Source organism: Octopus bimaculoides, chromosome 25, assembly GCF_046866305.1.
Source record: "Octopus bimaculoides isolate indiv1 chromosome 25, ASM4686630v1, whole genome shotgun sequence".
Lineage (NCBI taxonomy): Eukaryota > Metazoa > Mollusca > Cephalopoda > Octopoda > Octopodidae > Octopus > Octopus bimaculoides.
In genome coordinates this window covers 21414008-21441415 of record NC_142952.1, presented here as the reverse complement: position 1 = coordinate 21441415, position 27408 = coordinate 21414008, and the positions used below count along the sequence as shown (strand labels likewise).

Sequence of the window (27408 nt, the reverse complement as noted above, 5' to 3'; positions counted from 1 at the left end):
TAAAAACACAATAAATATCTCAGAGAGAAAGAACAATTCAACTCAGCAGCAGCAACCAGCAAGAGCACCGGATACATTTCGGCCTCTTTAGGCCTCTCCAATGGTGTGTATATATGGTTGGCCATTTGCTGAGGTGAGAATTTTTCCTCTCTGATATAGAAAAAGAAGAATAAAACATTCACTGATGCTGCAAATAGCCATCCAGCTGATTAAAAATCTGGTATATACAGTTAAGTCAGTATTTAATTAAAATAACCATCTGTATAGTATAGTTAATGTAGTGCATCCACCTCCTGGTTGCTTCAGCCTGCACAGTTCCTCCAAGAGAGCTCTTTACCAAGTGTCCGAGGTAGCTGGTACATTCACTGTGAAAAAATTAGAGTGCTTAGATCAAGCTCTGCACTATTGATGGACCTGTTACTCTAGTAGCACCATTGAAAAAGACGGAAAAGCCAGAATGCATCTGACACTCTCACTGGCCACTGTTGAGATGAATTAATCACTAAAGCATGCACTATCACTTTCCCTCTAACACAGCAATACTAAATACTGTTATAACTCATTATATTTATTCATAAATAATCTAACTACTAACTTTGTTTTCATTCTTTTCACTCCAGCTTTACCAAAGTCTCTGGCAGATGTCTTGAAAAACCCAGTCTATAACATATGCTTACTCTCCAATACAATTCTGCTACTGATGGTTATGGGTTTTTTTGCTTTCTCAGCTAAATATCTGGAGATAGTGTTTCTCCTCTCCCCTTTGAAAGCCAATATAACCATGTGTAAGTATTCACTTTCCATCCAGGTTTTCTGGAGGGTTTTTTTTTTTTTTTTTGCAACAAGCTGGCAGAATTGTTAGCATGCCAGACAAAATGCTTAGTGGCATGTCATCTATCTTGACATTCTGAGTTCAAATACTGCTGAAGTCAAATTTGCTTTTCATCCCTTCAGGGTCAATAAAATAAGTACCAGTCAAGCATTCAGGTCAATGTAATCAAGTATACCCCTCCTCCAACATTTCAGGCCTTGTGCCTATAGTGGAAAAGAAGATTTCTTTATTTTAACCCTTTAGCATTTAAAATGGCCATATCCGGCCAAAATATTCTATCTATTTTACGTTCAAACTGGCCAGTTCCTGACCTCTCACACCTACCCTACAATGTCATTCTAAAGCTAAATAATCACATCATTGAAATCTTGAAGCTACAAGATAATAATACATGATTAATTCGAAACAATGTGAATAAATAAGCATTGCATTTGACAGAGGAATCTGAATGCTAAACGGTCAATAAATATGTGTGCCATTTGGAGTGAACTACCAATATACTTTTCTATTTCTATTTGTTTCTACACTATTCATAAAGGCTCATACACACACACACATACACACACACACACACACACACACACACACACACACACACACACACACACACCCATCCACCCACACACACACGCAACACACGCACACACATGTATCATCATCATTATTGTCATCATCATCATGTTCATTGTCATCATCATCATCGTCGACACCATCGATGTTGTCATCACTGTTATCATCGTCGTCATCATCGTTGTTATTATCATCATCACCGTTATTGTCATCATCATCATTATTTTTCCATATTAACACGGTTTGTTCTTATTGACAGTTAATGCCCTCTTGCACATATCAGAGACCATATCTTGTTTGTGTGTTCCTTTTGGGGTATAGGGTCCTTGGATGGATTCTCTTTTTATCACTGTACATGAATATATAAGGACAGAGAACAGAAAGCATGTCAAGTGAAAGTGCTGAACTGGTTATTGAAGAAATCAACCTTTAATGACCAGTTGTGAGGAATATTCTAATACCTTTGATACTTCCTCATTGTCTTAGTCATCATCATCATCATCGTCATCATTACCAGTGCCACCTCCAGCACCAGCACCACCACAACCATCACCATCATTACTATTATCATTATTTTAATGTCCATTTTCAATACATCTAGTTCAATATATTACATTTCCATGTGTCACATCATAGTGACATATTATAGTCAATATGTTATTAATTAATTAATATAATTTTCAATTCTTCCAGGTGTGGTATCTCTTATATCTTCAGCAATGGGTACGCTGCTTGGAGGTACAATATCATCAAAGATGAGGTTGGATGTACCAAAACTGATAACATTGAAGTTGATCATTATGAGTGTTGTTCTAGCTGCTGATGTGATTAGTTTGTTCCTGGGATGTGATCAACCAGTCCTCAACAACCTTCCTAATAGGTGAGTTCTATGTAAGTACTTCTCAGAGTAGGCAGATCACAAAAAGTTCATTAATTTCACAAAACTTTCTATTCTTTGAGGATAGAAAAGGAGGCAGACAAAATGTCCACATCTAATAAAGTTAATGAGTGGTGGAAAGCAGGAGGCTGAATTGGTACTAGAATTGCAAGTGTTAGTACTTTAATACACCAGCTCCAGCATTCATCCTCAAAAGAAGAGAGGTTGGTAAAAAAGAGTCATATTTACTTTCTTTAATTTAGTTTTTGTGCTTCTCCCCTATCTTTTATGTTTTATCTTTTACTTGTTTCAGTCATTAGACTGTGGCCATGCTGGGATACTGCCTTGAATAATTTTGGTTGAATAAATTGACCTTAGTACCTTTTTTCTTTAAAGCCTGTTATTTATTCTAACAGTCTCTTTTGCCAAACCATTAAGTTGTGTTGATGTAAACATACCAGCAGTGATGATGGGGGACAAACATAGTCACAAAGACACATGCATATGAATGTTGGGTAAAAACTGAAAGGGTTCAATTGCAAATACAAACAACTGAAATTGGGATCCCCTTAAGGATCTCTGGAGCAATGTTACTCCTAACTTGGAGATCAGGGCATCTCTCTAGGTTGACTCACTATTTCTCTGCATTGAGATGTCATAGCTCTGGTACAATGGATATGTGATTAGAATGTTACAGGAAAGAATTGCAAGATGGATTCTTCAAGCTGAGCCAACAGGCAAGAGACCAAGTCTTAAACCATCAGTGAAATGGTTGAATAATATCCATAGTCTCAATTGGTCATGCTTAGGAATTCAGCCAGAAAATATAATGACTGTTGCTATTGCTTCTAGTAGGATCCTGTAGAAAAGATGCCTGAGGACTCTACCCCAACGACCCTCCCATGAATAGTGGGTGGAGAAAATGGATGGATGAATGGAAAGATAGTTTTTAAACTTGTCTAACACCATGGTAAAGAAAGGAGTTTTATGTGTAAACTCTATTTTGTATCCTCATAAGTTCTGGAAGTGCTGTGTGTGTGCATATATATGAGTCACCATGATTGACTGCTAAATCCACGTGTTTTTTATTCTCTCTCTGTTTATTTCCTTGTGTTCTTTTCTGTTGAAGATCATAGGCTTGAAACGTAAAAGACTTTCTCACCTTCCCGAGCATCAAACTAATACACCTGCTTGTTGTTTATACACCTGTCTTCGACTTTTGTTTTTCTGTAAATTTCGACTATATATATATATATATATATATATATATATATACATAAAATTTCTAAAGAGGACAACAAACATTAAAGCAAGGCAAACATCTCAAGTCATATACATTATTATTATTGGGAAAAAAAAATAATGTATATGACTTGAGATATTTGCCTTGCCTTTAACGTTTGTTGTCTTCTTTAACAATTATATCTGCTATATCAGAAATCTGCAATGGCTCCATAACTACCATCTCAGCAATAACCTTGGAGCCCTAATAATCCATTATAGCACTTACCTAGCATACCTAGTTGTTTTAAATCACTTATGAGTTAAACACCCATATTTTGTGTGTGTGTGTGTATGTATGTATATATATATATATATATATATATATTTCCAAATTTGGTTACTAGGGATATACAGTCCTAGCGAGTACCATATTCTCATTTACTGGTCAATAATGCTGGCTAACTTCAGTGAGTGTAGAAAAACTCCAGTTACTATATTTTACTATCCTTAGTAGATCCTCACATTGGTAAATATGTATGTCCCTATAGAGAGTGCATTTTGTCAGTAGAGAAGAAATAATAAATAAATAATTAATGGGAACAGAGATTTATATATCCAGTTTTATTCTGCAGTTAATCACATCTGTACCTACATATGTTTTTGCAGCCAATCAGTGCACACTGCAAAAATTTGCATCTTGGTGTGCATTTTGGTGTTAATTTCTGATTCTGCTTCTTCAGGGTACTATTCACCATATTTCAAGATTCTATCTGAATTAAATACAAGTGCAACCAAAATATTTCATACACATGGTGTTAGCATTCTAATAGAATTATAAGTAATATTCATAGCCACTTTAACATGGCTGTCTGTTTGAGCGGCCTCTACTGTGATTTTTTAACGCCACAAGGACATCTCCTCAAGCTGGTCAATAATGCACAGCTGCATCAAAATTGCAAGCAGGTTAGCGAACCCCTACCATCTTCTAGTAATGGGACCAGTAGACCAGTCCTGGTTTTTGGCTATTTCTGCCACTCCTCAGTACTGGACACCTCATCTGCTAGAGATGATAGCAGCTTGCTTCTGCACGCAATATAAAAAAAAAGGAATGGTGAAATGATAGAGCAAAAGGGACACAAGAAGCATCTGATAGAAATGATGCTAAGCATTTGTACTCTTATGTTAAGAAGGCATATGGCCCAAAACCTTCCTCAATAGCTCCAGTGAGAACAGCAAATGGACATTTAATTCTGACTGACACTGCTTCTATTCATAAGCACTGGGTAGAACATTTTTCTGCACTTTTGAACAGACCATCATCCACTAAAAATCAAACACCTTCCAGTTATAGAAGTGATGGCATTTGAACCAAATCTAAATGACATCTAATTAGCTGTGAATAAACTGAATAACAATTAGTCTCCAGGGTCTGATGGAATCTGAGCAGAAGTCTTGAAATGTGGGGGGTGACAAAATGCTTGAACTCTTAAATATATTAATTTGTTACTGTTGGAGAGCTGAAAAAGTGCCTCAAGACTGGATTGATGCCATTTTAGTCTTCTTGTATAAATTGGGGCCAAAAGATCTGTGTGGTAATTTCCACAGGATTTCACTTTTGTCTGTGGTTGGAAAGGTACTTGCCCGCATTTTGTTAGACCGTTTAAATACCTTAATAGTTCCAAATATAGTGTCTGAGTCTCAGTGTGGTTTTTGTTCCTCCAGGGGCACAGCTGACTGTATCTTTACTGTCAGACAATTACAAGAAAAGTGCATTGAACAGAATCTTGCCTGATACCATGGCTTTGTTGATTCGAGCAAAACATTTGATACTGTTAATTGAAATGCTCTGTGGTTAATTCTAAGGAAAATAGGTTGCCCAGAACAATTTGTAAACATGATCAGGGCTTTGCATCAAGATATGAAATCTAGAGTTATTTTAGGTGGTAGGCTCTCCGGATCTTTTGTCATAGAAAATGGAATAAAGCAAGAACTTGATGCATCCACCCTCTTTGTAATATACTTTGCTGTTGTGTTGTCACATGTTTTTCAAAACTCTGAGGAGGGTACTTACATAAAATATCGAACAATAGGGAATGTTTTTAATCTGAACAAACTGAAATTCAAAACGAAGGTTTTTACTTCACTCCTTAGGGAACTTTTGTATGCTGACGATTGCAATCTTGTGAGTCATTCTGAAACAGGTCTGCAATCTCTTGTATCTGCATTTAACTCAGCTTGTGATGATTTTGGCTTGACCATCAACTTGAAAAAAACAGTTGTAATGCATCAACCTGCGTGTGGTGATGTTTGTAACCCCACAAAAATTTCGTTAAGGATAAGTTACTTGAGGTTGTCGATTCATTTGTTTACCTTGGAAGCTCTGTTCAAAATGATGGAAATCTTGATACAGAAATACAGCTGCAAATTCAAAGGGCAACAAAAGCATTCGGTGGCTTGGAGTCACGCGTTTGGTGCTAGCGGCATATAAATAAGAATATAAAACAGGCTCTTTACAAATCATTTATCTTATCATCCCTGTTGTATTCCTGCTATGATTTTGAGGAACCAATTGAGATGGTGTGGCCATATTGTTTGAATGGCAGATGAACGCATGCCGAAACAGCTGTTTTCTGGTGAGCTTGCAGAGGGGAAACGCTATCGGCATAAACCTACCAAAAAAAATGGTTTAAGGACGGCATAAGGACTACTATTAAGTCACTTGGAATGGTTCTAGAAGATATAGAAACCCTTGCTTTGGATTGAGTTGGATGGTGAACAAAGGTGTGGAGTAGAGTAAAATCATTTGAAGAGGCCAGGATAATACAAGTTAGACTCAAAAGAGATCTAAGGAAGAACGTAACGATCGAAAAGGTGAATGACAATAACCTCTTTGTGTGCAGTCTGTGACAGACCATACCTGTCTTTTGCTGGCCTCCAATCTTATCTGCGAACACATGGAAAACAAACCTCCACCAACTATTCTGCCTGTATGTCTGTGCACAACTTTGAATGCAGTGTATGCCAAAAGGTTTGCAAATCCAACAGAGGCCTCAAGAGACATTTTAAGATCCACAAAGAGCAGAACTTATCTGCAGTTCTTGGTGGTCCAAATCAGAGGTGCAATCTATGTGGGTGTCTTTTCAGAACATTGTCTGGTTTAAAAAGCCACATCAGATGCCATGATGGTTCTAAGGTGTAGGTACAGGAGGTGGTCAAACTCTGTATAAGGAGTAGGCAACCACCAACCACCATGTATGTATATATATATATGTATGTATGTATGTATGTATGTATGTATATACATATACTTGAATACCAAAGATAGAGTAATATGCTTTTTGTTAAAGCCCCCAAAAATCTTAATTTCCAGCTGTTTCTTCTTTCTGTCATGAAGAGTCACTCAAACTTAGAAAAGGAGTGATATACACACAAATAAGCACATAAAAGCAAAAGAGAGTAGAAAAAGAAAACGTAGAAAAAAATTGTACTCGAATACTGAAGGCAGAGTAATATTCGAGTACTGCTTTTTTTCCACCTAGTTTTGCATTTATGTGCTTACTTGTGTGTATATCACTCCTTTTCTAAGTTTGAGCAACTCTTAGCTGGTAAATGGAACTCTGCCCACTAAATTAAGATTTTTTCTGCTTAAATACAATATATATATGTGTGTGTGTGAGAGAGAGAGAGAGTGTGTGTGTGTATATCACTATAATTCTATTGGCCGGACTATCAAATGTTGTTATACACAGCTGGTTATAATGTGTTTCTTTACATTGTTATAGCATTCGAATATGCCACCTCTGTGGCTGGGTGGGCGGGCCTACATCCACCCTGAATGGAATACCAGTGCAACACAGGGTTACCCAGTGGATTGAAGCAACAAGAAATGAAGTGCTTTGCTCAAGAACACAACGCATCATTGATCAGGGAATCAAAACCACACTCTTGCAATCATGAGCACAACAGCCTAAACACTGGGTCATGTGCTTTCATATACATATATCAAATTCCAGGACAGAAGCCTTTGGACCCTGCTTACACTTCAGGAGATTCCTACTGAAGTCCTGGAACCCATAAGCCAACCACGTTGACTACGGATAGCAGTCTGAGGAAGACAATCCCTTGTGTTTAATGCCCAAGTGGTCAACAAGTAACTATGAGGTCTTTTCTCCCTCCACTTTGAAGTGAGTTCATTGCCCACCAACTATTAGGGTCTGAGGAAATACTGTAAAGCTAAGCACTTTATGGCTGTGAAACCCAGGGTAACCCCACAGACCAGCCATAGCTACCTTCATCCAATTACTTTGCTGCACTATAACCTAGAGTGTGCTTCTCTTTCTGATTTACGATTTACTGACCATATATATATATATATATATATATATATATATATATATATATATAAATATATATATATATATAAATACTCAACTGAGCCCTTTGATCAATTTCTACTCGAAGATATCCCCACTAGCTTTTATCTTTCTAAACATAGTTTTTCGTTGACTACTAATCTTTCTCATTACTCAGAACCATTTCACTTGATATCGATCTTTAACCCTTAAGACTGTTCTCCCCACCAATATTTTACATTTTACCACCACCACCACCACCACCACCATGGCGCCAAATTATCTCACCTTGTCCACCACCATGTCTCTCACTCCCCTTATGCTCTATGTCTGCCTCACTCTTGCAACCTACTCAACCAGTCATCATCTCTCTTTCTTCTCTCTCTCTCATCTTTTCCCTGTCTGCTGCATCATCATTACTATTCTGCTACTTGTAACCCCCATCATCATGAGTCAGTCTCCCAAACCTTATCTACCATTCACTACATCCACCTCTCAACCCTACCCAATCTCTACAATTATCCCCTACTCTTTCCTACTTCCCCTACATACCATCTCTTTAACATTTGCTCTTCATCACCTCACCTATTTCACATCTCTCTCTTCCTCCATACACAATTACAGTTCACACCTGCCCACATTGCTGGTTCTTCTTCTCCAATTCACTTCTACTCCCCTTATATCTTAAGGGTTCACTCATATGCCACATCACTGCTATTCTTATCTCTTCTCCAATCCACTCCAATTACCTTCCCACCCTCTCTTCTAAAACATGAGTAACCAATGTGGCCCCTTTACAGAAGAAACTTGTTCTACTCTGGCTGTTTCTCTCATATTTTAGCCCCTCATCTTCTAACATATAGTCACCTCTCTCGAAATTCATAGTTGTACTAGCTGCATAGCCATTGCATTAATGCTGATTGTACAAAAGAAAAACAATCAAGTATGCTCTGTAAAGTAGCTGGCATTGGGAAAGGCACCCAGCTGTAGAAACCAAACCAGAGTATATAATGTAACATGATGCAGTCCTCAGACCTGTTGGTCTCTGTCAAACCATGTAGCCCATGCCAGCTTGGAACAAGGACATTAAAGGATGATGGTGGTGGCAGTGGTGATTTTATAGGGCACAAATAATTTCACTCATATTTTGGGATAGGAGCTGGTGTTTATCAGTGTGATAACCTCCTAATTATGTTACTGAACATCCAGTCCTCCACAATCATCACAACAGGTTATGTTATGTGACTGAACAACCAGGATATAATTCTGCAGCTTAACTCTAAGTCAGCAATTAGATTTCTCAATTGGCTAAATTATCTTGATTCCCTTCCCATCACAGATCAGCTCAGCAATTCCATGTCATATGAAAAAGCTTCACTTAGTAGGATTATGGGATTGAATAACTCTGGTGATAGAAGACTGAGAAAAAATGAAAGGAATGTGAAAGAAGGAATTAAGAGAATGGGAAAGGGAAAGAGTGTGAGAAATAAAGTGAGGGAGATAAGTGTAATGAGAGAAAGCTAAAGAAGAATGTTGACATATCAAAAATTGAAATGAAAGAGTGAGAGAAGAAAGAAAAATATTTCATAAAAAGAAAAGGAGTAAAACAGAAGATTAAGAATATGGAAAATTATAGAAAAGAAACAAAAGAGGGAGAAAAAGCACATGTTTGTGAAAGCTCATGTTTATACAAAATGAAATACCCATCAAGTTTCCACGAACACATTGCTTAAATACACACTAGGTTTAGGGGTGTAACTCAATTGGATAGACCAATTTACATTTTAAACACTTTCCTGGCAATTGATACATACATATTAATTGCTGGCACGGATGCAGTATTTTATTTTGCAACCATGATATACTAACAAGTATCTTACAGCTTTACAAATCAATACTGTGTCTTACTTTGTGTTAGAAGTGCGATTCTCACTTTTAAGTTTATCTCTTTAGAGTGGGTTGGATGTGGTGCTGATAAAAGAGCAATAACATTTGAAACATGCATATACACCCATTACCTTTTTTTTTTTTTTTCAAACCTTAATCACATTGTTTACATTGACGTATTCATAATGCCGAGTCATATTTCTATAGAAAATCCGTAGAGATAGCTTTAAAAAGTGACTGAATCACACTGCTAGCACGAGTAGAACACAACATTGACTTACAAGCCTTTAATATACTTGTTAGAATATTATAGTTGCAAAACAAAGTACAGTGTCCCTACCAGCAATTAATATATATGTACCAGTTGTCAGGAACGTGTTTAATATGTAAAACTGGTATGTCCAATTGTGTTACACTACTAAATTTAGTGGCTATTTAAGCAATGTGTTCGTGGATGGTTTGAAGAAGGAGAAATAATATGCATATACACACAGTACCTATTTTTTCAAACTTCAGTTGCATTTCATATATAGACATATGCATTTACAAAACAGTAACTTTTAGTGCTGCCTCTGAACTCTGTAGAGCATCTATAGAGATAAACTTAAAAGTGAGAATATTGCTCTGCTAATACAAGGCAAGACACAATATTCTTTTCTACTCTAGGCACAAGGCCTGAAACTTTTGGGGAGGGGGCGAGTCGATTAGATCAACCCCAGTACACAACTGGTACTTGATTTCTCGACCCCAAAAGGATGAAAGGCAAAGTTAACTTCAGCAGAAAAGACAAGACACAATATTGACTCGCAAAACTGTAACATACTTGGTTGCTGGCAATTAATATTGGTCACCCTGTATTAGGTACTTGAGTATACCATTATCTTTTTTCACATATTCGAATCACCTTGATCTATATTATTATCTTATATTTGCTGTCATATGTTATTGTTATTATTAGTAAAGGTGACGAGCTGGCAGAATCATTAGCATGCTGGACAAAATGCTTAGTGACATTTCATTCTTCTGCACATTCTGAGTTCAAACTCCACTGAGGTTGACTTTGCCTTTCATCCTTTCCGGATTGATAAAATAAATACCAGTTGAGCACTGGGGTCCATTACATCAACTAGTCCCTTCCTCCAAAATTTCATGCCTTGTGCTTATATGAGAAAGAATTATTAGTATTGTAACAGTAATTGATATTGTTTCGTTTTGCACATTAATATTTGAATTTGTTTATTGTCTTAAAATTTATCAAGTATCATTGCAACTCATGATGCACAGGTGATGCACAAATCCAATAAATTATAGCATTTGTGCAACATTATTCCACCATGCCTGGAATCATTGCTTCTCACAAGAAAACTGTAGATTTACAAAGTTGTTAAAGTGCCAGACAAAATACCTTGTGGTATTCACATCCAGCCTTTAAGTTCTGAGTTCAAATCCCACCAGGATCATCTTTTCCTTTCATCTCTCAGGTATCAATGAAATAAAGTAACAATGAACTGCTGGGATCAATTTAATCAATTGGTATTGACATTGCTGTCCTCTAAGTTTTTTCAACCAAGTGATCATATCTTTTCTTTTCTCTTTTACTTGTTTCAGTCATTAGACTGTGGCCATGCTGGAGCACCACCTTGACAAAATTTTAGTCAAGTGAATCAACCCCAGTACTCTTTTTTTCATCAACCCCTGGTACTTATTTTATTTGTCTCTTTTATTGAACCACTAAGTTATGGAGATGTAAACATACCAACACTGGTTGTCAAGCAATGGTGGGGGACAAACACAGACACAAAGACACACACACACATATATATATATATATGATGGATTTTTCTCTCAGTTTCCATCTATCAAACCTATTCCCAAGGCTTTGGTAGAAGACACTTCTTCTAAAGACTGAGGCTATGGTGAAAAACACCAGCTCAAGATGCCATGCTATGGGACTGAAACTAGAACCATGTTGTTGGGAAGCAAGCTTCTTACCACACAGCCATGCTTGCACCATAATTGAGAACTCTGAACAAATCTTCCTAGTATTGCTTCTGGGGCAGATGTGAGTGTAATTCCCCAAAGGCCACAGTTTTCCTGAGTAGAGCAGTGACCTCAGGTTTGGTGAAATATTGCTGCACAAATTCTATAATTTATTGGTATTTGTAGCATACCCATCATCATACTCAATACAAATCAACAAAAGACATATTTGTATTGATTTGATATGAGAATTTTTTGATTCATAATTAAGGATTATTAACATTAAAATATTTTGTAATAAAAGCATACCTTGTGTTACAATGGTATTGGATTCATGAGAATCTGACCTGAAGGTGGAATTCCATGTTATGGAACATGGATTTCAATGGGAAAATGGGTTTTCTGTTAATTCGACATTATAGCAACATTTTCAGAAATATAACATTGGAAGATTAAGGGGGTGCTCTTTTAGTTTTTCTTATTCACTTGCATAATTGGAAATGTCTACACTCATCATCATCATCACCATCATCGTTTAATGTCCACTTTCTATGCTGACATGGGTTGAACGGTTTGACTGAGGACTAGTGAGCCAGATGGCTGCACCAGGCCCCAATCTGATCTGGAAGAGTTTCTACAGCTGGATGCCCTTCCTAATGCCAACCGCTCCAAGAGTGTAGTGAGTGCTTTAACATGCCACCAGCACGAGAGCCAGTCAGGTGGTACTGGCAACGGCCATGCTCAAATGGTGTTTTCCATGTACTACCGGCACAAGTGCCAGTAAGGCGACACTGGTAACGATCACGCTCGAATGGTACTTTTTAATCTGCCACCGGACCAAGGGCCACACAGCGCCCCAAAGATTTTCAATTGAGTTCATGTCAGGAGATTGGCTTGGCCGAGGAAGCTTTTTGATCCCATTTTCAGTCAGCCATTGTTGAGTCCTTTTTCGCTTTGTGGCATGGAGCGCCATCTTCCATGAATAAAAACTCATATTTCGTTATGTTATCATGTGAATACATCAGAAGTAATCCTTGCTTAAGTATTTCGATGTATTTGACAGAGTTTATGGTTCCAACACATTTGATCAGCTCCCCATACCATTACAGAGATACCGCCATGTTTCACAGTTGGTTGGAGTCGTTTCAAATCAAATTCTTGATTGGGAAGCCTCCAGACCCAAATACATCCACTGTCTGAAAATAATGCAAATCAGGATACATCTGAGAAAATCACTCTATCCCAAAATGAACTGGATTTTTCTGACATCTCCTTAGCCCATTTCTTTCTTTTCATGATATTAACTGTTACATATGGATTAGGACAGTTGTGTGAGGAAATGCCACTCCCTAACTGTGGAAGGAACCTGTGGAAGAGATAGAACCAGGAAGACATAGGATGAGGTAGTGAAGCATGATCTTCAAACATTGGGCTTCAAAGAGGCAATGACAGGAGACCAAGACTTTTGGAGATATGCTGTGCTTGAGAAGACCCGGCAACCAAAGTGAGATTACAGCCATGGTTGATGCTAATGTTGCATGTCCAGCCCATTTAAGATGTGTCAGGCAATATGATATGCTTCCAGACATGAGTTCTTCTCACGTATGAAGTTTCATCAAAATCGATAAAACGATGTAGGAGGCATTAGCTAACAACTCCACAAACACACCCACAGACAGAATTTTCCACATATGCAGTAGATATATATATATACACACACAAAGTATGGGTTTTAGTTCACAGGTGATGTAAACGATTAGATACGCTAGGTAAGGTTATAGCTGAGACAGTAGTTATGGAGACATTGCAGATTTCCGATGCAGCAGATATATAATTGTTAAAAAGGACAATAAACATTCAGGCAAGGCAAACATGTCATGTCGTATACAATATTATTATTGGAAATAAATCAGTCTTACAGCTGTTTCTGGGATATCCTTGAGTATGAAATATTCTGTATTGGCCCAAGGCTATAGTGTAAGACACTTAACCAAGGTGCCATGCACTGGGACTGAACCCAGAACCATGTGGTTAGGAAGCAAGCTTCTTACCACACAGCCATTCCTGCACCTGTATAATATATATATAATATATATATACATAATATATATTATAGAATATATATATATATATCACGCGTTTGAGAATAAAAAACAATTTATTTCTCTACTATTCAATACATCTCAACGCTTCTAAAACAAACTTTGTTTGTTTACTTTCATCGTAAGTTGAATATATATATATATATATATATATATATATATATATATATATACATATATATATAAAATGTAGTTTCCATGACTTTTACAAGCTCTCCAAAACAGGTAACATGCATACTATATGTTTTCACTCTTACCATTTTATTTTTATTTTTGCCATCAGTTCTGAATCAAAGGAATTGTTCAAGATTTGTCACTGTGAACATAATCACTATTTCCCTGTATGCGGAAGTGATGGGGCCAATTATTTCTCCTCTTGTCATGCTGGCTGTAAACAGTGGATAAATACAGTGAGTAGCATTGTCTTCTATTTATTAAGAAATGTGTGTGTGTGTGTGTGTGCGTGCGTGCGTGTGTGTGCGTATGCATGCATGCATGTATATATGTATGCATATATAGACATTGTGTATATATATCATCATCATCATCATCGTTTAACGTCTACCATGTATATATGTGTATATGTATATATATATATATATATATATATATATATATATATATATATATGTATAAATAGAGAAAAGGATAAAGAGAACAATGGCAAAGTTAGAAATATATTTTATGGATAAAGTCTTACAGCTGTTTCAGGGAAAATCCAATGCATCCCTTCATCGGAGACAGAAATAGTAGAGGAATTGATTATTATATCTATAAGAGGAGAGTTATAGTAGGAAGTGAGAGTGAGGGTGATGCGCTGAAAAAAGAAAGAAATAACAGTACTTGGAGTGTAGCTTCATTCCAGTAGTAAATATCCATGTAAATAATCCTTGTGGGTATTTTCCGGAGATAATTGTTGTAGTAAAGGTAGATATAGCAAAGGTGGTTATATGTCATATCGTGTCCGGAGTATACTGCGTGTGGTTTACTTAAAGGATAGCCCAAATCAAGTGAGAGATGTATGTAGGGTAAAGAGGTCAAGTCTTAAGACAAAAAGGAAAGGGGAGAGAGAAGTAATTCAGGTGAGGAATAGTAGTGACAGGTTTTATGGTCAGTTAATCTGACTGGACAGGGAGAATAAGTATAGGAAGTAAAGGAGGAAGAGGGGGTAGAGGTAAAGCTTTAGTAAGGAAGAAGGAATGCGAGGAGCTAGTATGGAGAGGTAGGCTATAAGTGGTGAGGGTGTGGGTGACATTCTAAAAACAATATTAAAGGAAAAAAGGAGAGAGAGAAAGAATTAGTAGTAACATGTTCTAAAAATAGAGCTAAACCTAATTTCAAAATGGTAGAAGGGGGATCAGATGCTACTTAGAGTTGATTGTGGTTATCAACAAGGAGCCTGCAGGTGGTGCTGGTGTTATTGGCAAGGAAGTATAAAGGAAGTAAATTAGGAAAAAAAAAATATTAAGTAGTGATATGATCAAAAAAGAAATAAATCTATTCTAAAGATGGTATAAGGGGGACCATTTTGCTAGGTCGAATAGGTTCAACTAAAAACGTCAAACAACGCTATGCAGCCCATTTGCACTCTTTTAGATATGACAAACACAGTAAATCTACAACACTAGCCAAACACATTCATCACCTCAAAAGCACAAATGCCCAGTATACTTTAAAATGGTCCATCCTAGACTCTGGAATTCCATACCAGGGCCAGCGCTCTAATTGCAAACTCTGCTTAAAGGAGGTGTTCCATATTTTGAAATACAATTCTCCCACTCTACTTAATCGATATAACGAAGCATTTAGCACCTGCAATCACCGTTTTTTCCATACATTAAAATTCTATCACAGACACAAATGCAGAAATGACCACACAACATAATCACACAACTCCCTATAGGCAACCTATTCGACCTAGCAAAATGGTCCCCCTTATATCATCTTTAGAATAGATTTATTTCTTTTTTGATCTTATCACTACTTAATATATTTTTTTTTTCCTAATTTACTTCCTTTATACTTCCTTGCCAATAACACCAGCACCGCCTGCAGGCTCCTTGTTGATAACCACAATCAACTCTAAGTAGCATCTGATCCCCCTTCTACCATCTTGAAATTAGGTTTAGCTCTATTTTTAGAACATGTTACTACTAATTCTTTCTCTCTCTCCTTTTTTCCTTTAATATTGTTTTTAGAATGTCACCCACACCCTCACCACTTATAGCCTACCTCTCCATACTAGCTCCTCGCATTCCTTCTTCCTTACTAAACCTTTACCTCTACCTCCTCTTCCTCCTTTACTCCCTATACTTATTCTCCCTGTCCAGTCAGATTAACTGACCATAAAATCTGTCACTACTATTCCTCACCTGAATTACTTCTCTCTCCCCTTTCCTTTCTGTCTTAAGACTTGACCTCTTTACCCTACATACATCTCTCACTTGATTTGGGCTATCCTTTAAGTAAACCACACGCAGTATACTCCGGACACGATATGACATATAACCACCTTTGCTATATCCACCTTTACTACAACAATTATCTCCGGAAAATACCCACAAGGATTATTTACATGGATATTTACTACTGGAATGAAGCTACACTCCAAGTACTGTTATTTCTTTCTTTTTTCAGCGCATCACCCTCACTCTCACTTCCTACTATAACTCTCCTCTTATAGATATAATAATCAATTCCTCTACTATTTCTGTCTCCGATGAAGGGATGCATTGGATTTTCCCTGAAACAGCTGTAAGACTTTATCCATAAAATATATTTCTAACTTTGCCATTGTTCTCTTTATCCTTTTCTCTATTTATACATACACACACTAATACACGCCTTATAGTCCCTAATCCTGTTTATACAACGAATGGGGCAAAACTAGCCGGTATACAGCACTTACTCGGTATTACCTGTATCTTTGGGTTTGGTTAAATCCAATACCCTTCTTAACCTTATATATATATATATATATATATATATATATATATATATATATATATATATATAATTTAGAGAAAAAAACCCACAATTCTTGAATTCACATATAGAAAAATTTAATAAGTAAATAAGTGAATTCAAGAATTGTGGGGGTTTTTTCTCTAAATTATATATTTATATATTATATATTGTGAAATTTAATTAAATTTTAATTTTGATAAATTAAATTAAATTGAATTTTTACCTGTAAATTTGGATTTTTATCCCTAATATTATTATCATAATAATAATAATAATAATAATAATAATTATTATTATTATTATTATATATATATATATATCCATGTTGGCTTGTTCACATGATACACACACACATACAACTACATACAAATAAAATTATTATTTAATACTTATGTTAATTTCAAGGCAGCAAGCTGGCAGAGTTGATAGCACACTGGGCAAAATGCCTAGTGGTATTTTGTCCAACTTTAAATACTGAGTTCAAATTCTGCTGAGACTGACTTTGCCTTATATCTTTTCAAAATCGATAGTACCTGCTGAGCACTGGGGTCAATGTAATTAACTTACCTCCTACCCTGAAATTGCTGGCCTTGTGCCAAAATTTGAAATCAATACTTATTTTAATTTTGTGTTTTCTACAAATTTCACAGCTAATTTAATTTAATAATGGAAAAACCTCTCAAGTGAAATACTGGTATGACTGTGTGGATACAAAGCTTGCTTCCCAATCATGTGGTTTCAAGTTCAGTCCCACAGCACAGTACCTTGGGCAAGCGTTTTCTACTATAGTCTCAGGTCAACCAAAGCCTTATGAGTGGATTTACTTAGCAGAAACTGATAGATGCTTATCCAATCTGTATGCATATGTATGTGCAAATTTATGTGTGCATGTTTGTGTGTGCACCCATGTTTGACATCATGTAATGGTAGTAAACAAGTGTCACAGTCTTACAAGCAATATTGTTCATTTCCTATAAGGTAGCAAGTTGATAAGCTTGTTACCATGCGAAGCAAAATGCTTAGTGGCATCTTGTCCATCTTTACATTCTGAACTTAAATTCCACTGAGGCCACTTTGCCTTTCATCCTTTTTGGGGTCGATAAAATAAGTACCAGTTGATTACAGGGGTTGATGTAATCAACTTCTTCCTTGTCCCAAAATTGCTGGCGTTGAGTCAAAATTTGAAATCAATATTGTTCATTTCCAGTTATCCATAAAGCATATGATTGGCCTTGGGGAAATATTGCCATGCTTGGAAACAGGTGAGGGTTAGTGACAGGAAAGGCATCTGAACATAGAAATTCTGCCTTGGTAAATTCCATCTGACCTATGCAAGCATGGAAAACTGGATGTTTAACTGAAATCAAAACCATAGTAAATATTTAATCTCTGTAAACAAATGATGGACGAAGTTAGAGAAATTACTACATTGGCAATTTAGACATTCTCCCTTCTGTATGCAAAAGTGGGGTTTACGAAGCATGGTTAGGGGTCATAAAGTTGCATATCAGTAAAACTTGGTACTAAGTGCAGATCTGCAGGAAGTGCAATTGAGCATGGAAGAAATAATAACATGTCTACATATATATATATATATATATATATATATATATATATATATATATATATATATAAAGAATTAAAGTTAATGTTATACCAATTCATATGATTCAGGAAACTTATATGGTTAAGGTAATGCATTCAGAACTATCCAACAGAATATCCCTTTAATTTCTTATCTTATAAGAACTTTATTGGATTTATATGTTAACTGTTGAATAACCTATTTTGAATACCTAACTGAGAGTGAACCAGAAAACGTTTCGAGTAATCCCTTATTATTTACAAATATATTCTTTTATATGTTTCAGCCTGGAGGCTGCAGCAATATATAAATGAAAAATGCATTAAGGACTACAAAGCGTGCACATAGGACAGACACAATACCCTAATTCTTCATCAGTTATTGACCAAAAATACTAATACTCAGTTTTGTACTTTTAACAATAAGACTGAGAACTTTGTATATTGGTATATTGCATAGAAATAGGGGTCGGGCAAATGAGACAATACAGGGTAGATGCACGAAAGTAAGCAAATGTAATTTGAAACAATAGATGAAAGCACAAGAAATACAGCCTTTCGGCCAAACACGGCAATATATATTTTTCTTCACTCCCATCCCCACGTCTGTACCACTCCTTCAGTGTTCTGCTTGTTTATAACCAGAAATGACTCTGTAGTATTAATTTTTTTAAGTTGTTCAATTTTTCTCAACTGATCAATGGGCCATTTGAGTAAACTTATCAATAACAAACCCATAATGATTACTGGAAACTGCTGTAAAGAAAAATATGTAATGACCATTATTTATGTCTTGTCTTGTACCGTAAATCCTCAAGTATAGTCCGCCCTTGAATATAATACGCAGGGGATTTTTAGGGGGCTGTACCTCTGAAAAACCTAAACCTTGTGTACAATACGCACCCCTTCTCTAACTTGAGTCAAGGAGGTCTATATAATGTCCTTGGTTTGTAAACATATATATAGTAACGTCCTTTATTATTATTGTATATATAACATAATGCAAATGTGCAGCGTTTTTTGCACTTTGCAGAAAATAAAGAAATAACAGTAATAACGTCAGTGAAAAATAAATATAGCTTAAGGTATTAGCTTAAGGTATTTTCGCATCTGACAGCACAAAATGCGTCTGAATAAACATTGCCGGACAGCAAATAGAGACTCGGACATTGCTTAGAAAATATTTTTCATTTTTAACCTCGTGTATAGTACGCACTAGGGATTTTGACCTTTAAATTTTGGGGAAAAAATGCAGATTATACTTGAAGATTTATAGTATATTAAGATAACTTTTGTGACTTATAATTCTTTAATTTTTCAAATAACTTTCAAATCATATTTCTTGTAATCCTTGCAATATTCTTTCCTTCTCTCATATCCCATGTGTTCCCAACTTTCATACTTGTAATTCTTTAATCCTTCAAATAACTTCCAAATCATAATTCTTTAAATCCTTGCAATGCTCTCTCTCTCTCTCTCTCTCTCTCTGCCTGTTTCATATCCCATACATTCCCATATTTTGCTAAGATTCTCACCTTGTCTTATAACTAATGTTTCTCATTCTTTGTCATGATTTCCCCCAGCGATAAAGTCTTTCAGGTCTCTCCCTCTGTCTGCTTCATTAGTGGCTTCTTACTGCTATTTTTATTTCTTGTTGTGAAGCTGGCCATTCCTTCTCTGTAATACACCCACCCATTCCCACCCACAATACAAATACCAGAAATCTCTTCTCTTATACTGGAAACCCCTACAAAGCTCCTGTACCAGAAGACTTGTATATCTCCATCCCTCCAAACCATATACCTCTTTCTCTAAATATATAAAGTGGATTAACCAACAGCAGCTCATTTCCTAACTAAACATTGACCTATTTTATATTTGCAGCAGCAACGCTTATATTTACAATGTTCATAACATTTATATTTACAATGCTTACATTGTCCCAAGAGGAGCAACAACTTTGATATGTTTGAATGATGATAGGTTAAAGCGAGAACAACTGATCTGAGATGTCTGTTATCAAACGATGACAGAAACCTTCTTTTCAGGTGCTGGATACCATCATTCCTTCCCATGTTCCTTCCAAAGTATCTTTCCCAGTTTTCAGAGTTGGCACTGTTAATGCAGGCACACTGATAGGTAGGTCTAGCGAGATTGCTGAGATGCTTGACCAGAGGTGTGTTGATGTATATTACATCCAAGAGGTAAGGTGGAGAGGAGCTTCAGCCAGGTTCCTCACAAGTAAGACACATAGATATAAAATCTTCTGGGAAGGGAACAGTGACAGGGTAGGTGGTGTGGGCAGAGAAATGGGTGGATAAGGTCATAGAGATAGTCAGAGTGTGTGATAGAGTGCTCAGGCTAGTCTTGCAGAATAGTATAGTAACAATTATCTTTACCTATGCCCCACAAACAGGCCTACCAAATGAACAGAAGGACTACCTTTATGATGTTCTTCTGCACCCCTCAAAGACAAGTGACAATGATCTCATCTTCATGGCTGAAGATTTCAATAGATATGTCGGAGAGCAGCCTGGTATTTTCCATGGTGTACATGAGGACCATGGAATTGGTTCCCAAAACAAAGGCTACTGGAGTTCTGTGATGCAAATAACCTTTTGATCTGCAACACCGACTTCAGGAAGCCAGGCAACCAACCACCTGATAACCTGATAACCTACAAATCAGGTGTCTGTGCTGGACAATTCGATTACATTCTCACCAGACATGGGGATTCATGGTTGCTCTTAGATACAAAGACCCTCCTTGGTGAAGAATGTACCCCCCAGCATAGACTAATCATCAGTGACTTTAGACTCCAGGCCAGAAGGATGCCAAGAAGCAGACTAATCTGAAAAAGAAGGATTTTCAAGTTTAAGGACCCTTCATTTGGTCAGAGATTTAGGGACATCCTAATTGAGAAATTTGATGAGAGGGAGGAGGAGCTATAGACCTGTGACATAGACGGTGACTGGGAATTCCTGTGGGACAACATGCTGAGTGCCACAGAGCAAATCTGTGGCTGGTGCAAAGTCCCATCCAGACCTGGGGTAACATGGTGGTGGAACAATACTGTAGACAGAGCCATTAAAGCAAATAAACAAGACTGAAAGTCCTGGAAGAGTGGGGGTAGCGGGGAACTGTATTGGATAACTAGAAGGGAAGTTAGGAAACAGGTAGATCTAGCCCAGGGAGAAGCAGAAAAGAAGTTTGTCTATGTTCAGCAATGTGAGGACCAAAGACAGTGTGTGAGAGAAAATTGTGATGTCACAGGAGAGAAATGTGTCCGCATGGATGATGGTGCACTTGCTTTTAATGATTCTGAAAAGAAAGAAACTAGAAAACACCATTATGAAAGACACTGAACATGGAGAATGACTGGGAAGAGGAGAGTCTGTTAAATGTTGACCCAATTGAGGGACCAGCTATCCAAATCAACAGCACTTTGGTAGATAAAGCAATAAAATATATGAAGAAAGGGAAAGCCACCAGCCATTCAGGGGTCACACCCAATGACTTGTGTAGCAGCACCATAGTCAACTATTACAAAGGTAAAGGTGATGCCTCAGATAGACATAATTACAGATGTATCAAATTGTTGGATCAGGTGATGACAGTTACAGAGAGGGTCATAGCCCAACTAATTAGGGAGAGAGTTAGTCTAGATGAGATGCAGTTTGGTTTTGTGCCAGGGAGAAGCACCAATGATGCTATATTTCTGGTAAAGCAGCTGGGGGAGAAATACATAGCCATAGATAAACCCCTATACTTGGCTTTTGTTGACTTGGAGAAAGCCTTTGACAGGATCCCCCAATCCCTTATCTGGTGGGCAATGCAGAAACTAGGGATAGATGAGTAGCTGGTGAGAGCTGTACAAGCCTTGTACAGAGATGCTACCAGTAATGTGAGGGTGGACAATGAGTACAGTAAAGAATTCAGGGTACAAGTAGGGGTTCACCAAGGATCAGTGCTCAGCCCCCTCTTGTTCATCATAGTTTTCCCGGCAATAACAGAGGAATTGAAGATAGGCTGCTCATGGGAGCTCCTCTATGCTGAGGACCTTGCTCTTATAGCTGAATCACTACCAGAACTAGGGAAGTTCAAGGTATGGAAGGAAAGTCTAGAATTGAAGGGCCTTAGAGTTAACCTAGCAAAAACCAAAGTCTTATAAGTAGGAAGGCAGATAAATCACAAATCCCTTCAGGTAGATGGCCCTGCTTGATCTGTAGAAAAGGCATTAGAAACTCCATGTGATGTACCTGGTGTAAGCTTTGGGCATATAAAAGGTACAGCAATATCAGAAGAAGGTTAACAGGGTAAATAGCTTTTGTATGTGAAAGATGCACTGGTACAATAAATGCAGAAAATGTACAGAGAATAGACTCCATCAACTTCCATGGGGGTAAGCTAGAGGTAGTTGATAGCTTCCATTATCTAAGTGACCAAGTTAGTAGCAGAGGTGGATACTCCGAGAGCGTACCTGTGAGAATAAGATTAGGCTGGGAAAAGTTCAGAGAGCTCCTACCTCTGCTAGCAACAAAGGTCCTCTCCCTCAGAGTGAAAGGCAGATCGTATGATGCCTGTATGCAAACAGCTATGCTACATGGCAGTGAAACATGGGCTGTGACAGCCGAGGACCTACATAGTCTTGAAAGAAATGAAGCCAGTATGCTTCGCTGGATGTGCAGTGTCAGTGTGCATGTATGACAGAGTGTAAACATCTTGAGAGAAAAGTTAAGCATAGGAGGCATCAGATGTGGTGTGCAAGAGAGACAACTGCACTGATATGGCCATGTGATGCATATGGACGAGGATAGCTATGTAAAAAAGTGCCGATCTCTGACTATGGAGGGAACCTGTGGTACAGGTAGGCCCACAAAGACATGGAACAAAGTAGTGAAGCATGATTTTCGAACTTTGGGCCTCATAGAAGCAATGACTAGTAACCGAGACCTTTGGCGATATGCCATGCTTGAGAAGACCCATCAAGCCAAGTGAAATCAAAGTTGTGGCCGATGCTGGTGTCATGTAACTGGCACCTGTGCTGGTGGCATGTGAAACGCACCTTTTGAGCATTGGGCCTCATGAAGGCAATGACTGAGACCGTTGACATTATGTTGTGCTTGAGAAGAAAACCCATTAAGTCAAGCAAAATCGCAGTCGTCACAGATACTGGTGTTACACAAATGGCACTCGTGCCAGAGGCATGCAAAAGCACCCATTACACTCTCAGAGTGGTTGGCATTAAGAAGGGCATCCAGCCATAGAACCCATGCTGAATCAGACTGGATTCTGGTGCATCCTTCCAGCTTGCCAGCCCTGGTCAAACCGTCCAACCCATACCAGCATGGACAACGTACATTAAATGATGATGATATATATATATATATATAGGAGGTTATGAGCTGTAGTGGTGACAATTAGACCCAGAGGTTTCAGGTAATGCCGAGTAAGTGCTATGGATAGACCATTGTTAAGCTCCAGGTTTGGAGATTATGTGAAAAGGGTCCAACGTAGGTCATATATCAGCGTGTGAATATAATGAATATAATAAATATAATAAATATCCTGGAAACAGCTGTAAGACCTTCTATTTATAAATGTTCTATATTATACACAGCCTTGGTTTTTTAACTCATTACGAAAAGTAAATCCTTATATATATATGATAGCATAGTCAGAGGAGTGAAGGAAGTGCACGAAACATTTTTGTGCACGTTACATTTTTGGGTTAATAAAATAAGTGCCAGTTGAACATTGTTGTTGATGTAATCATCTTACCCACTCCCTTAAGATAGCTGGCCTTGTTCCAAAATCTGAAACCAGTTTATTGTAAAAAAACAGTAGGGTGGTGTGATTTGAGAGTGATTTGGCTGCTGTTTCTTGCAAGTTGAATTGTTTTGTGGAGACTCATTTGTTGTTATGCCTCTTACTCAATAAATTGCAATTGTTTTGTCTTTGTTTCAGACATTTACTTCATGTTCTGCTATCAATGGAGGGAAAGCAAAGACTGGAATATGTGAAGATGGTTGTGGTAGTCTCTACATGTTTATAACTATGTTCTTCGTTGCTGATCTGGTTATGACCATAGATATTGTACCTACGTACTTAATAATGATCAGGTAAGTGAAACCAGCAGTTACACGCACACATACACACGCACACGCATGCATGCACGCGTGCACACACACACACACACACACACACACACACACACACACACACACACACACACACAACACACACACCATAAAGCAAGCTTCATATTTAATTATATATATTTATTGCCAAACTAATGTGGCAGTCCAGGGCGAATACTGTTGTTGATTAGCTCCGAGAGGTGATCGCTTGTAGCTAGACATATGACGCAGAAATCTGTGACCATAAACCTTCGAACAGGGGAGGTCATCAACTTCCCCTTGTTGGTTTGGCATCCACAGACTGGTTTCAGGGTTGTTGCCCCTTATCAATATGGAGCAGCCGAGTCCAGCAGGGGTTGATGTTGACCGTCTGTTCAAAGGTTTTTGTGCACTTCCTTCACTCCTCTGACTATGCCATTATATATATATATATATATATATATATATATATATATACACACATTCATTGACTTTCAAACATTTCTATTTATATAACTTTTCTATTTATATATATAATAATCAAAATAGACAAATAATTTGCGATATTATTATTATTATTGAAATCTTCATCACAGAGGGCAACACTAAAGCTATGTATATGCTATGGTTGCTCTGGCCTATGGTTGCTCTGGCCTATGGTTGCTCTGGCCTATGGTTGCTCTGGCCTATGGTTGCTCTGGCCTATGGTTGCTCTGTATTACTGAAAAATATAAACAACTATAATTATCTCTAAATATGTTAAAGAAAATATATTGAAGTTTTTTTCTTAATCCCTTAGCATTTAAACTGGCCATATCCAGCCAAAACATTCTTCCCATTTTTTCTTCAAACTGGCTAGATCTGACCTCTGACACTTACCCTACAATATTATTCTAAAAATAAACAATCACATCATTGAAATCTACAAAATAATACATAATTAATTCAAATCATTGTGAATAAATAAGCATAGTATTCATCAGAGAAATCTGAATGCTAAAGGGTTAAAGATTATCAATTCTGCCTCTCATTCTTCATCATCTTTTGGATGAGTAATGTTTGCAATAATATTTTCCAGAACGCAGTATGAAAAAAACAAAGCTGTTGCCATGGGATTTGGATCTTTTGTTCTGTCAATATTTGGTAAGTTAATTTACAATATCTTGTAAATTTTATTCCATAGATTCAAGTTCTTTATAGCAGAGTAGGTTCTAGTTTTGAAAAGTCTTATTTCAAATTCCACTGAAGATAACTTCAGTTTTCATCCCTCCAGGCTAAATTATATACTTGAAGCAATTCAAGAGACTGGTCTTGAATCTAGAGATTCTGAAGTCATCTGGTGGCCATGGTTGAAGCCAATGGCGATTTTATTGAATATATTTACTCTTTAGTATTTCAAGATATTTTTATGTAATCTTGGTAAATATATCTGTTAAAATGAGATGTCAGTGTTATTTTCATTTTTGCGTAATTTAGATGACAGTGTGTGTGTGTATTTATGTAAGAAAATATAAAATATATATGTATACATGCATATATATATATATATATATATATATATGAAGGGGAGATCTGGCGAGATTATTGAAACGATGGAGCGTCACCATATCAATGTGTACTGTGTGCAAGAAGTGAGATGGAAAGGTGCTTCTGCTAGCTTCCACATGGTTCAAATTCTTCTGGGTAGGCAGGAGTGATTGAGTGGGTGGTGTGGGTATACTCTTAGTGGAAAAGTGGTTAGATAAGGTAATTGATGTAGTCAGAGTATGTGATAGGATTATTAAGCTGAGACTTATCATAGATAGATTAACAATTACATTTATCTTTGTCTATGCTCCACAGGCTGGGCTAGCTGATGATCAGAAGGACCAATTCTACAAGGTCCTTTTGCAGATTACCTCAACTATAGAATTATAGAAACTTTATTATTGTGGCTGGCAACTTTAATGGACATGTTTGGTAGCAGTCACATGGATTCTATGGGGTGCATGGTAGTTCAGGAATGAGGAGGAAATGAGACTACTTGAATTCTGTGATGCGATTGATCTCATGATATGCAACACTAACTTCAGAAAACCAGCCAGCCAGCCAGCCAGCCACCCAATCACTTATCAGTCAGGTTGATTATCCCTTCACCAGGAAATGAGATAGGCTTATGCTCACAAATGCGAAGTCTTTCTCAGGTGAAGAGTGTACACCCCAACATGGGCTATTAGTTTGTGACTAATGTATTAGAGCTAGATAGAATCAGAGAAGTAAACCACACTGGAAAAGATTATGGAAGCTCAAGACCCAGTAAACCAACAAAAATTTAGAGACATTCTACTGGAAGCCTATGATGACAGAGAGGAGGAGGAAAGCTTAGAGGACAACTATAAGTTCCTGTGGGACAATTTACTGGGTGCTGCTGACCAAATCTGTGGTTGGTGCAAAGTCCCAGCTAGGCCAAGGGCAACCCGGAGGTGAACAGTACTATAAAAGCGAAGAGACAGGCCTGGAAGGACTGGTAAAACTGAAGCAGAATATTATATTGGGGAGCCAGAATGTAGGCTAAGCAACAAGCTTAGATAGCAAAAGGAATAGTGGAAGGTAAGAAGTTTGCCAATATTCTACAGCATGAGGATCAGAAGCATGAGGTGTTCAGGATTGCAAAGCAGTGTATCAGAGAGAATAGAAATGTGATAGAGGAGAAGTGTGTGCAAACGGATGATAGTATGCTTGCACTTAGTGACTCAGAGAAGAAAGATGCATAGAGATGCCATTATAAAAGTTTATTAAATGTGGAGAAGGATTGGGCAAAGGAGAGTCTTTCAAATATCAAACCAATTGAGGGACCAGACATCAGAGTTGATAGCAGTATAATAGATAAAGCAATCAAGAATATGAAAACTTTGAAAGCCCCTGGACCATCGGG

General features: G+C 37.3%; 1 protein-coding gene across 3 annotated transcripts in view; it reads left to right on the top strand.

The window, feature by feature from the left end:
- The window catches only part of LOC106878410 (solute carrier organic anion transporter family member 2A1), a 114460-nt gene that overhangs the window by 84063 nt on the left and 2989 nt on the right, over positions 1–27408 (top strand). For all 3 annotated transcript variants that reach the window (XM_014927618.3, XM_052976333.1, XM_089342014.1), the window contains 5 exons: positions 621–785; positions 2096–2282; positions 14108–14234; positions 24343–24497; positions 25573–25637. In XM_014927618.3, coding sequence (XP_014783104.1) covers positions 621–785; positions 2096–2282; positions 14108–14234; positions 24343–24497; positions 25573–25637 — 699 coding nt within the window. The remainder of the gene's footprint in view (positions 1–620; positions 786–2095; positions 2283–14107; positions 14235–24342; positions 24498–25572; positions 25638–27408) is intronic.